At 48.7% G+C, this 13043-nt stretch overlaps 4 protein-coding genes across 4 annotated transcripts; 2 read left to right on the forward strand and 2 right to left on the reverse strand.

Annotated features, from left to right (window-relative positions):
• Positions 1–2015: 2015 nt before the first annotated feature.
• ARB_02461 (uncharacterized protein) lies at positions 2016–2879 on the forward strand (the record flags this gene model as incomplete). Its single annotated transcript, XM_003011135.1, has 2 exons — positions 2016–2364; positions 2392–2879. The coding sequence occupies 2 exons, from the start codon at positions 2016–2018 to the stop codon at positions 2877–2879; spliced, it is 837 nt and encodes a 278-aa protein (XP_003011181.1).
• Positions 2880–4568: 1689 nt separating this feature from the next.
• Positions 4569–5990, reverse strand: ARB_02462 (FAD-dependent monooxygenase, putative; the record flags this gene model as incomplete). Its single annotated transcript, XM_003011136.1, has 3 exons — positions 4569–4849; positions 4917–5544; positions 5607–5990. 3 exons carry the CDS (start codon positions 5988–5990, stop codon positions 4569–4571), a joined length of 1293 nt encoding a protein of 430 aa, XP_003011182.1.
• Positions 5991–7046: 1056 nt separating this feature from the next.
• ARB_02463 (integral membrane protein Pth11-like, putative) lies at positions 7047–8472 on the reverse strand (the record flags this gene model as incomplete). Its single annotated transcript, XM_003011137.1, has 4 exons — positions 7047–7457; positions 7538–8026; positions 8179–8253; positions 8290–8472. 4 exons carry the CDS (start codon positions 8470–8472, stop codon positions 7047–7049), a joined length of 1158 nt encoding a protein of 385 aa, XP_003011183.1.
• Positions 8473–10577: 2105 nt separating this feature from the next.
• Positions 10578–12381, forward strand: ARB_02464 (uncharacterized protein; the record flags this gene model as incomplete). The annotated part of the gene is made up of 4 exons (XM_003011138.1): positions 10578–10832; positions 10912–11020; positions 11106–11650; positions 11716–12381. 4 exons carry the CDS (start codon positions 10578–10580, stop codon positions 12379–12381), a joined length of 1575 nt encoding a protein of 524 aa, XP_003011184.1.
• Between the last annotated feature and the right edge of the window lie 662 nt (positions 12382–13043).

Genomic DNA, 13043 nt, shown 5'->3' on the forward strand with positions numbered 1-13043 from the left:
AGATACTATTAGGCTATAGAAGATAGTAGTGCTGCAAAACATACTTTATCCGGTATGGTAGAATCGCGGTCACGTGATGCTTCTCCAACGCTGTCAACCTGCTTCGAGCTTCAAACATAACAAGTCGACAGTTCGAGTTGATCACAAGCACCCAACAGCAAGCAAAGGAGACGGATGGGCAGAGCCTCTACACACTGAAACGGTCTGGGCTTTCTTCTCTGTTCCTCTTGATTTTAATGCTGCGGTAGTTCAACCTCGGCCCGGGCGAGTTGCCCTCATCTTTCTCCAATGAATCCCCATATATCCGTCCCCCGGCAACATGCTGGGCCAGCACAGTTCGGCGGTACCTCGCCGCAGAATAGGAACCCGTTTATACGAATGCCGCAGGTTTTTGGCCGGTAAGGTGCTGCTGTTCCGCTCTGTGAGCTATCCACATGCTGATGCCAGTGACCTAGGTTGTTCAAAGTCTCACAGATGGACTTCGAGATGGCCATTTGGGAGATGACGTCTCTTGTGATTGCACCTAAAAAGGTGTTTAAATCTATGTATTATCATGTTTGTGGGCCGATATCTTTATAGTACTTCACGAAAAGGAAGCTAAAGCTAACCAATTGACTGTTCTTAGAAACGTTAGTCTCCCCTCGCAACTCATCACATTCCTGCTCACGACCTAATACCCGTCTAGAAACAAAAAACACCTGGCACCGCCCCGACCCGTCATTCAGCTACCTGTTCTCCTTATTCCTATATTTAGCCGGCCTAGCATGGGGCTTTGCCTATAAACCGTCTTTTCTCTCTATGAATGGCCTCGCCATAGCTTTCGTCTTTCTCCATTACTTCGGGGCCTCCCTCATTATTTCTACGATCATGTACTTCACTGTGGGCCGCATATTTGGTCCCAACGGGCCCGCTGCCACAATTAGTGAATGGAGACGGACACGGTCGTCCTTAGGTCGCATGAGACGGCGTGCACCTGCACAAGGACTTTTTGGGTTATCGGGGGATAAGGAGCACGTTGAATTTGGATATTGTTTCGATGTGAGCCCGCTTTTCAACCGCTGAAATCTAAACGTCAAGTTATTAACAGCTTTCACATAGATATCCGCCCGCGCCTTCTTCACACTCTACCTCCACCTATACGTTCTACAATTCGTCCTCCTTCCTGTTCTCACTCGTGGTACGGGAACGTCCTCCAATTTTCTAGCCACCCTTCTAGGAAATACTCTATACCTCTCTGCGTTCTCATATTATACATATATATCCTTCCTCGGGTATAGCAACCTGCCGTTTTTGTATCATACGGAGCTGATTCTGCTACCCATTGTTATCATGGGCATTTTGTGGTTTGTAAGTTTGTTCTTAGGGTGGGGGATTGTTAGGCAAGGTGGTGCTGCGAGCTGGTTATTATTGTGGCCTTGACTTGGCAAAATTGATGTACCTCTAATATTGAAGAGAGGCGTGAATGGCTTTTACCTCCCGGCTTTTTACATCAAGAGCCACTAGTAGCATCAGAGAAGCTACAACGTCTTGTGGATACTTTACGAGAGCTGCGGCATTTCATATACGGAATATGGATAGATCTTGTCTTTATGCATAATGCTCAACCTTTTTTTTTTTTTTTTTTTTTTGCATTTCTTCGAGTTATCAATTTGTTAATATGTGTAGGAAAATTTGTGGTCTATGATCCGGCGTAGCCGCCGCCTCACAGCTATAACTAACTAACTAGTGACTCAGTCGCTCGGCAGCCATTAAATACGAGGATTATTGTGTTGGGAGATCCTATTTTGAGTATCAAGATCACCGAGCTGTCCCGATTGCTCCCGTTCCTACGTCATCCGTTTCTTTTTACAGCTGAGCATTGGAACATACGCCTTGATGACAGCCGTTGGAAGGCCAACTATTTATATGGCCCTAACCCGTACGCAAAACACCGTCCGCTAATTGTATACCCAACTTTATGCTCAAGAACACTGTAACCCACGCCCCCATACGCCCCCACAACCAACTACCTCCTCATGGACTTTTTCTCTCGATCCCGCCGGATTATCTACTCTCCACAGCCTCTTACATCTTTCCATGAGACTCGCTCTGAGGCATTGATCAACCCCCATGGTTATGCAATCGTCGAAGACTGCTTGATTGCGCGAGTCAAAGCTGACACACTCGTGCAGAGTACATTGTTCCCCGGGAAAAAACTACCACTAGGTCAGCTAAGCGATGAAGAACTCCTGGCTAGATTCACTCGCGGGTTCTTTGGTGGAATCATATTTGCTGCCGAAAGATTCATTCTGGCATCCGGTGGGTGGAAGCTAATGGCAGTGCAAATCAAAGGCGAGTCTCCGCTAGAATTGTGCCTCATCTTGTGTAGGTTTCATTAACGGGTATCAACAGGCCTAACTCAACAGACTCCGTTATTGTCAAATACACAACCGACCAATCCTGGGTTATCACTGCCAAAGAATATATGGAAAGTCACTGAAATCCCAAAGGCAACACTGCTTCCCCTGGGCTCGATACTGTTTGGCGCATTTCAGGTGACACACTCGCATTTGGTCAATAAAACAAGGTTGAACCCTACTTCTGAAGGCTTGACAAAATGGAAATCCACCGAGGAGAAATTTTCATATATCGACTTCGGCTTTGGGAATGGAAATTTTGCCGGATGCCATAGACTGTCCGTTCACAGGAATGACTCTTCAAAGGGTATTAACTCCATTACCAAATGCGCAGACGATCGTGATGATATGATAGAATTTCGTCTATCATGTTTCCATTGCAATCCAAGAGGAGAAGAATCGCGTCTCGTAACAATGCTGTCGGGTTTCCATCAGATATATGCCAGACTGCTTTTCACCGACGCACTGAGGCTTCTCTGCTAGTTTAGAGGATACTCATATTCACAAAACCCAAAACTCAGCTGTACTTTGAGGTACTATTGGCAGCCTCTACACTATTAGCAGTTTCCTCGCTCGCTTAATACCCACTGTGTTTGAGCGAAGGAAGTATCGCATTATCTCCTCTGTATTTCGAACTCTAATCCACTGTATTAATATTTAAAATCATCCTGTAAGACTATAGTTATATGAGCATAGAGTCGTCCAATACAATAGATAATAATCGCGGTCCTCCTGAAACAGCATGCAATATGATGGCATCACTGTCCGTGTAGCATGATATGTGTTTATTAGTACGGAGTACTAACCTATGGGGCGCCACGCGGATTAACGGCAATGGGGCATGCATAGTATACGCAGTATTGCTGTTTCATAACAAGCGATCCTCCTTGACACTCCCACAAAACTGTGCCCGACTAGCGATGTCCTTTGTTTATTTCAACTTATTTTAATCTCAGCGGGGAAGGAGCAGAAAGCGCGCCTTCTCGTCGAGGGAATTAATATACTTTGGAAAATTAAGCTTAAACCTGGAAGGACCGGCCCGTCCGCACGTGCCTTCTTTGTCTCGTGTTATAACGATCAACTTGAGGAATCTGCATCAGGAAAGGAAGGAGCGACCTCATTGTTGATTATTTAGCCGTAGTGTAGTTTATATGAACGTCACATTTTAATTTAGAAACAGTGTGAGCTAAAATATCTGGCCAGTTCAACAATCTGTTAAATGGATCAATTATTACGGAGTAACTATGACTATAGCATTACAGGGAAAATTTTCCAAGGAGGGACTATAAGCGAAGCCAAATCCTGGTCAGCAGGGTAGGGCATGGGCTATAAGTTTGTCATCATATAACAGGGAGCGGCAAAGCTGGAGTCCTAGAAAAACGACAGAGCCCTGTCCACCCTGGTCAGGGCGCGGATTATTACATCTCCACAGATCATCTCTATAACTAATTTACCACCCCCACTCCATGATAAAAAGCGTTGACCTTGTTGATTTCATATGAGCCTGGAGAGAATGCAAATGAGTGTGTACTTGTACGAAGTCAAGACGTCACCTGCAAGCCATCTATGGAGTACATATACGAATCATGGATCACCAGTGCATGTGCAGCAAAAGACAGCTCCCTCGGAGATTTGGCCTCCACTGGTGTGATGTATCGATTTGTGACTTGAGGCGGCAAAACCCCGCCTTGCCCGTAATGCATACTTAAATCATACCTGTGGAATAAATGAATTTAACCGAAGTGAGCAGGTTAAGTTTGATGAAGAGTCTGGGGGACTGCCGTGTGATCTGTCAAAATGCATGTGCCTGGCGGTGTATGGATGATGATTGTCCCGGATTGCTCGGAGGAGCGCTGCAACTCTAGCTGTCTGACTGCAGCTTGGCATAAGCACAACTGACATTGATGCTGACCAAAGTGTCTTTAATTAAAGCGTATTCGTACGACCAGCCAACTATCCAGTTATGGGGGAGGCGAGTTGATGGCGCAGCGGCCTGCCTCCCTGGGATGGAACTATCGAAGTTTAAAGTAGAAGACGTTATGCAACCATCAACTGGGAAAAGCTCGCCTGATACCCCAAAGAGAGAGAATATGTGCCATATAAATTAATCAATTTAATTCTTTTCAGAGTACTCCGTACACAGAGTGCCCTTTTTTCCTGAATTCTAATTTTCTAGTTGAGGAGGTATTCCAGATCATCGTCTTCAAATGCTCCTCTTCGAGCAACTAGTGGGGAGTCCGCTGTTATCGAGGGGTAATCGTGAGCATCAAGACACGCTTTGCGGCTCCGAAGAACTGCTGGCCTGGTGCGGGTGGTCATCTCATCTTCATATTCGTTGATCACTTCCTCCTGTGTCTTTGCGGGAGAATGTGGCGACGATGTGAGGACAGGAATTAAGGCCTCTAGCAAGTTGGATACATCAAGGATACCGTGATTTCCTGCTTCACCACGAACTATAAGAGTGGCCATTAGCTTAGAATACGTGTGGCCACTGGAGAGGAAATAGACGGATACACTCACACATTGTCATCGCATGAGCAGAATCTCCGACTAGAGTTGCTGTGCCACCAAGATTGCTCCATGAACCCTTCGGTGGGGTCGGCCAGTCCTCCAAGGAGATGATCTTCGGCTCTGTTTCTTCTGGGATACTCTGCACGACCTCACAGAACGGTTCTACCCATCCATCAGCCAGGGAGTGCATAAGTTTTATCTTGTCGACGTTATGACATGGAATTTCTATATTGTTAGAGCCATCCTTACGGTACGGCCAGCTAATCAATATCTGACACTCATACGTATCACGGTCCTCGCGGTCATTGTTAATCGGGGTATCAAGGAATGAGAACCAGAAGAAGTTACTGGTAGCTGGGTCGCCGGCCTGCAAGAAGAACGGATCTAGGGCTCTCATCTTAAGGGCGATCCGCGAAGGCAACGCAGCGCTCACCCCGATGAGACGGACGGGTAGTTGATAATTCTCTGACCTGACTGGAGTTTCATTACCAGCCAGAGAACATAGCAATGAGCGAGTCTTTGATCGAGAGCCATCACATCCTACCAGCAGGGTTCCTTCAGCACTGGAGTTATCTGAAAACTCACAGCGTACTGCTGTTTCTGATATCTGGCTGATACTAGAGATAGTTTTGTTCCACTGACAAGCAATTAGCGGTGTCTCTAAATCTTATAGATTGAACAAAAATTGCCTTGACTAACCTGAACATCAATTCCATCCATCAACAATCTACGCAGCCGCTCTCTTGACACCCTCAATCGCTTTGCCGGTGGAACTTTCCACTTAGTCTCTCCGGTCCGAAGGTCAAACAGTAGGAAGTTCCCATTCTCTCCTTTTGCAACCGCGTCTGGATCGACATAAGTCTCTGGCAATCGATCGATTAGATGCTGTGGTAAAAGCCGAAGAAACGCATCCAGAGACCAGTGTATCGTCAGCCCCCAGCCTTTACCACGGTGCAGAGGATCGGGATCTCGCTCATAGACGGCAAAGGAAACTCCGTGTTTACGCAATGCCTGAGCGAGAGCGAGACCTGTGATACCTGCTCCTATGATCAGGACATGAGGCGGCGTGGACGTGGACCCCATCTTTGGCCGGCCTTTTGCTTCTCGAAACCCGCCAGTGTTTTTCTTTTTAGTTATGTCCGTAGGTAGTTAACTATTTATGCTCCACTGGATCTCTGATCGAAGCCTGGAGATGATATCCGGCAGCGATATACAATGTTCGTGGGAATGTGAAGCGACCAGGTCGAGAGCAGCCGCTTTTGATGAAATAACGGGCTGGCCGAGTGAGCAATGGAGCAAAGAGGTCCGAACGGCGACTGGGATGCCGGCTGTAACGGAGGATCCAGCATGTGTGTAGCTAACTAGCTTGACTTCTCCTCGTACAGGGATGAACCCCGGGCAAAACTTATGCCCTTCAAGTAAGAGGGCCGGGGGGATCGCTCTCGGCTCGCACCCGGCAGTTCCTGGCCTGAACTATGAGGTTATCATGGTTGAAACGGGCGGCGTTCGATATGTTTCGTGATTGTCTGCGGTGGTCTGAAGGCTCTCTGTGAGCTGGGTATCTATGCTGTGCCTTGTCTTTGACACGGCCATGGTGGGGAGGCGAAGTTTTGCTGCACCTCGTAACAGGCACAGAGTGGATTTTCGACCATGGCTCCGACGCCGATGCAGCATTGCAGGTAAGGTAATGCTATTAATACGATTTTTCTTCTTGTTTGTCTTGGTAGCTGGCCGTTTAGCTGGTGGAGATGGTGGGATGATTTTAAGTCAGTGAAATTTTATTCAGGGGTTGGTGTCTATTAACTAACAAAGTAGTCAACACAACTACCACGTAACCACCAAGTTCTTGACTAGGGGAAGACTAAAGAAGTGAACTAGATGGTTGTTGTACTTTGGTAGCTGTCGTGATTGAACAACAAGAAGAGAGAAATCAATAATATATACAGGGTATATCGAGGCGTAAAAACAGTTATAAAAATAATAAATAATATCGTGAGAAAGAGAAGCACATTGCTGCCATGACCGGACATAATAAAACGTTCTAGAAACCAAGGCCCGAACACCTTTTTGAAGATACCTATTTTTTCTCCCTATTCGCGAAAATGAAGCATGGAAACGGACGAACAAGCTTAAACAAGCTCAATGAAGCCAACTTTGCTCAGGGCCCGGCCGGTTGTCCGTCCGGGTGATCTCCACCTGGACAGTCTTCGTTATATGGCCAGGATTGGAGAGGTGTACATTGCTCTGCGATCCGTTGCCGTTGCTGGATTCCATGTCTTCTCGCTGGATGGGCCGCCCCTGGCTGTCGACCGGGAGGATCGCCTCTAGAGAGCTGAAACTGCCCGACTTGACTAGCGTGTTGTTGCCGGTCGGGATGGTTTGGGATCGCATGGTCGATGAGTGCAGGCCGACGGACTTGAGCTTGACTGAAGTGCCGGCGCTGCGGCCGTCGGAGGTGCTGTGAGGATATTGCATGGGGCCGCTCTTGGATGTTCGGCCTCGCATGAAGGTGATTAGCGGTATGAGAGTGGGCAGACAGGTTATGGCGATCTGGTTAGTTCCAACAGAACTATGTTAGCTTCTTCTGTGTCTGGCGATCTGGCAAGCTGTCGTGTTCGTGTTCGACTTACCCCGACGTTCAGCTCGATGGTTCCCCAGAGAATAAGCATGGTAGAGTTTCCGTCCTTTGCAATTATCTCAATCTGTACCACTCGCATAATCGAGCAGGCTGTGGTGAACAGGCCGAGCAGGAAGACGGCCATCAGCCCCAATTTACGCGGCGTGCTGATGCGTACTTTCAGCCATAGTGGGATGGGGGTGAGGAAGACAATCAAATCACAGAAGATTGATACTCCTGCAAGAGGGTAGAAGACAGCAGGATTTGGCAGACACGTTCCCGGTGTCAAAGGCCGCCATGACTTGTGCACGGGTGAGCACTGGAAGAAGAGAACGAGAGTCCCGGCAACGTGTGATAAGATGGTGAATATCATTATGCCCCAAACGACGTGGCGGTAGGACTTCTCTGAACTATGGCGGATGATGCGTAGATATGCGATACACAGGGCCACTTTGAAACCGGTGATGCCGGCCATGTAGAACGGGCGGCCAGCGAAGTTGACCTACATGAGCAAGCACTCAGTTGTGGATGCTTATAGTCATCTCATGGAGTGAATATCGTTACTTACGGTAGCATATGTGTTCAGACTCTGCTTTGGTCGTAGTTTGAGAGGGAGACCGAGACCTAACCGGGACTGAGTTATGCACAACGCACTGTAGATGATCCCGCATACCTAAAGGACTCGATATTAGCAAGGGTAAGATAAATGGAGGGGATATTTCTGTATAACTATACATATAGCTGCATAGTTATATAGATACATACCGCCGAGGACACAATGACAGCATCATCAACACCAAAGCTCTTCTTCCACACAGCACGAACCCAGATCCGGAGACAGACCACCACGGTCATGACAAAGGTGAGCGAAATGCATACCGCGAGGATGGTTGGATACTGCGAAATCGCATTGACCTCCGGTGAGACATGGTACACCCACTGCTGCATCAGGCCGGCTTTACTGTGAATAGCACCAGACACCGTCTTTGTTCTGTGTCTTCTTTGCCTTTGAAGGAGGAGTAGGGAGAATATCAAGATGTATATTCTCGGCAGGTATATATCTCAGAAGGATGTATGCCTAGTGGCAGAACAGAATAGATCTGGGGACTCTAGAACAATCAAAGTGGAAAAGGAACGACCATCATTGCGGGCGCGGGACCTGCAGGCCGTCATATTTGTACTTCATCACTCCATACCCTGCAATGCTGCCTTGAGGGTCTTTGGGGGTCCGCAAGAAAAAGCAAACCAGGTGCATAAATAGGCATCTGGTTTGATGAAGCTTTGGGAGAGCTCATCAAGCGGCCGGGATAGGGGATGTTCAGAACAAACTGTGCAGATTGCAAACGAGCCTGGGTGCGACCCCATCCGCGAATCACACTGGAAGTCGTTCGATAGGCTGACTTAATTCTCGTTGTCAGTTGTTATTTTTTCTTCTTCCTCTTCTAATTTCTCTGCTTGCTTGCTTTTTCTTTTTCAAATTGTAAAAGCTGGACCTCTCTGGCGTCTTGATGCGTCGTCCATACGAGGCGATCCCCATGTCAATCGTGTCCTAAAAATGGAGTCGATCAGCAAGGAAGTCGTTCTGTTCCCCAGGCATCAAGAGCATCAGTGTTGCTTTCGCTTAAACATCGAGCACTTCTACCTAACTCAAGGGAGTAAATACTACGGAGTACTCCGTATCTCCATTAGATAAGGGCGTTTGATATCCATAGCGTCGGTATTACGGAAACACTCCACCGGCTAGAAGAATGTAACACATTGTCGAACGACCGAGAGTATGACTACTCCGTAGTTACGGAGTATAGACGGATGAGAAGATGAACGGCCAGACAGAAACAATCGGCCTCTCCGTGCTAAGCGAGCACATGCAGCAATAGCAGCACAAGACAAGCTTCATCCTTGACTGGATAACAGTGGCCAAATATCAATTGATATTCAGCATAATAATAACTATACTCAGTTATACTTCAAAAAGCACACAAGTGTCGGTATCTGTGGAAGAGGCCCAAGGCCTGTTTACCAAGAACGCCATCACAGAAAGGCGGACTTGGGCTAGAGCATGAGGCGGCCTTCCATCGTATTCCGACGAAGTATCTGATGGGCCCGTGGAATTGATTTCTGACCAGTAGCTAAGTTGAGCAAGGACCGAGTCCGTCCAGGTAAATAGTGTGTTAACCAACACTGTCCCGGAGTTTCCTTGGGGCTGGGTCCCTGGGACGGCTCTCTGTTTAGAGTAAACCCACATGTGCAGGCCTGAAGGGGGACGATGGTCCGGACAAGCATGGATAGATGCGAGTCAAAGTTCTCTCTCTAGACGGGAAGGGGGAGCGTTTAGTGGCCCCTGGGGATCTTCCCTGGGGCGTCTTCTTGGTGAGCCTCTAGGCATGCTTAACTGCAACTTTTATAGCCATGGCCTGCTTTGGAGGCAGGGATGATGGGAGCCAGTGAGCATCGTTCTAGTAGTGGCAAGCAAGGGATCCTTCGGGGACGCTAGAATTGCGCCGGGCCTTTTTCCTTGCTGCTCTTCTTCGTCTGCGTCTTCCTCGAGATGCTACCCTGGCCCCTCTAACGGAAGTCTGTCAAGAATGTATGCATATTTTAGCAGTCCTAGCAGTCCAGGGGGGGGCTTCCATGGTGGCCTGTCCTATCATCTGCCGGGTCGGACGCCGTGCACGCAGATAACGCCAGGGATGGCCGATAAAGATACGGGAAAATTCAGTGCCTCCAGAGCGTCTGTCCCTCTTCGCAAGACTTTTTGAAACCTGCATAACTATCGTCTGGTCTCTGTGGTGCCGTTTGTTGACCTGATAGTTAGCTGCAGGACGGTATCCATACTCCGGGAGGTAGCTGGAGGCGCCGCGTAGGACGAACAGAGGAGATACTAGGAAAAAGAAAACAGAGCCACGTTTATGGCCGTCTGCATCTTCTTTAATCTCTGTCGGTTTCTTTTTTCCTTGCATCTTCTCTCCATCTCTCAGTCCTGAGAATTTCCCCTAGTTGTTGTTGTTGCTGCTGGTTGTTGCTGTGTTGATACTGCGAGCCAGCGCTTCAAGATGGCCTCCGAAGACTCCGAAAAGTCGCCCGTCGAGCAGAAGACGGGGCTGGACAAGGAGATTCCGGTCTCTTCCGGCGCATCTCGAGATCTCGACCAGGCGTATCGCTTCTTGCAGCAGTATGGGGAGTCCGGGGAGAGTGCGCAGGCCAGCGCTGCTGAGCTGAAGCGCATCCGCTGGAAGGTCGACCTCTACATCATCCCGATCATGTTTGTCTGCTACACCATGCAGTTCATCGACAAGGTCTCGCTCAATGTGAGTTCATCTTCTTGTTTCTTCATTTCTTGCATATGCGTTGTCGCAGAGATTAAAGGACGGGCTGACTGTTTTATAGTACGCGGCTGTTATGGGCCTCAACAAGGACCTCAAGCTCAAGGGGAACAACTTCTCAAACGCCGCCACGGCCTTCTTCATCGCATACCTCATCGCCGAAGTCCCAACCGGTAGGCCCCTATAACTGCGGAGTGCTACTCCGTAATGGTGTGACTGATCTTATTGCGACGACATGATGCTAATTGATGCATGTAGGATACATTTTGAACAAGATATCTGCGCCCAAATGGCTGGCGCTCAACGTCACGCTCTGGGGCATATCAACCGCCTGCACAGCGGCTGCTCGGGACTACAAGACTCTGCTTGCGGCTCGCATCTTCCTGGGCATCTTTGAGGCTGCCATTGCACCCTGTCTGGTGCTCATCAGCAGCCAGTGGTACACCAAGTCCGAGCAGGCGCCGCGATTCTGCATCTGGTACTCGGGCCTGGGCCTGGGACAGATCATCGGCGGCCTCGTCTCGTTCGGTTTCCAGCATGTCAAGAACCCCGATTTCACCGGCTGGAAGGCCATGTTTGTCGTCCTGGGCGCTGTCACTTGCGTGGCTGGCATCGCGACCTACTTTATCATTCCAGATAGCCCCATGAAGGCGCGCTTTTTGACCGAGAAGGAAAAGGCCGCCCTGCTCAAGCATGTCTCCTGCAACCAGACCGGAGTCATCAACACCAGCTTCAAGATGGCCCATATCATTGAGACGCTTCTCGACGTCCAGATATGGTTCATGACTATCATCACTACATTGGTAGGCTGGCATGCTCCATCGTTCATGCATGCATGTGTCGTGTGCTAATTAAAATATTATTGTAGATCTCCGTATCGAGCGGAGTGGTGACGACCTACTCTGCCACCCTGATCAAGAGCTTTGGCTACTCTGCCCCTAGATCCGCCCTGCTCAACATGCCCAGCGGTGCCGTATCCATCATCAGCACTGTCGTCATTGGCTTCGCAATCCGCTACAAGATGTACCGCTCTGTTGGCATTGTAGCATGCTGCATCCCTGGAATTATCGGCGGTGCTTTGCTTTCCTTTGCGCCAGAGCACAACCAAGGAGCTCTCTTGGCTGGTATCTACCTCGTCAACTCCATTGTTCCAACCCTCATTGTCATCTACCAGTGGCTGGCCTCCAATGTTGCCGGCAGCACCAAGCGTTCTGTCAGCGCTGCCCTGGTCACCGCGAGTTTCAGCATCGGGAATATCATCGGGCCCCAGACCTTCCAGGCAAAGGATGCCCCCCGCTACATCCCAGCCAAGATCGCCGTCCTGGCTACTCAGGCTTGTGGAGCTGTGCTCGCAATCTGCCTGCTGGGCTACTACATCTGGGAGAACAAGCGGAGGGACCGGGTTGCAGCGCAGAACTCCCAGGCCCTGCCCGTCTCGGAGGATACTACTCTGTCCCAGACCACGTCCGCCGAGCAGAAGAAATGGGACAACCTGACTGACAAGGAGAACTTGACTTTCAGATACGTCTACTAGGAGGGGGATTCTACATCTACTTAATTACAGGTATCTATCTCTTTTTTTGGCTGCTTTATTTCGTCCTTTGTATCAGCTGTCTTTCAATGCGCCAAAAGAACCATTTATTGTATATATTTATTCCCTGGAGACTTACTCCAGCTTAATTCCTTTCTTTTCTCGCTTGATTGACCCTCAGACTGTCAGAATCGACGAAGAAGGGAAAAAAAGTACATAGTCTTGACTGTAAAAATGGAGATATAATCTATCTTTGCTTGCTGCGACCCCCTGAGAAAATACGAGCACCAACACGAAGACCCAACAACACGCAATTAAGACTAATTAATAGCGTTAATTATGTGCATCGAAGGTCTCCATGCAAACGTTGTTATTCTTATTACTTATAATATACGACGTCGTAGAGTATCATCCGATCCGTACGAGGCGGGCGCTCGTGTTGCGGATATTTCGACCTTGAAGTCGCCAAGTCGGATGCAATTACACATCTACCGCAGGCATTTACGTAAATGACGAGCAAACGGCGAGCAGAGATATTTTGCCGTTTGTTTGAAGAATTTAAGGTGTGCGCATCAGGAAAGGGACGGAAAGGGAGGTTATGGGTGTATACGAAGACTCGATGCGGCCGTACCTGGATGATCCCTGGAGCCTCAGGCCAGGGGGGA

This window comes from Trichophyton benhamiae (assembly GCF_000151125.1).
Source record: "Trichophyton benhamiae CBS 112371 chromosome Unknown contig00209.0, whole genome shotgun sequence".
Lineage (NCBI taxonomy): Eukaryota > Fungi > Ascomycota > Eurotiomycetes > Onygenales > Arthrodermataceae > Trichophyton > Trichophyton benhamiae.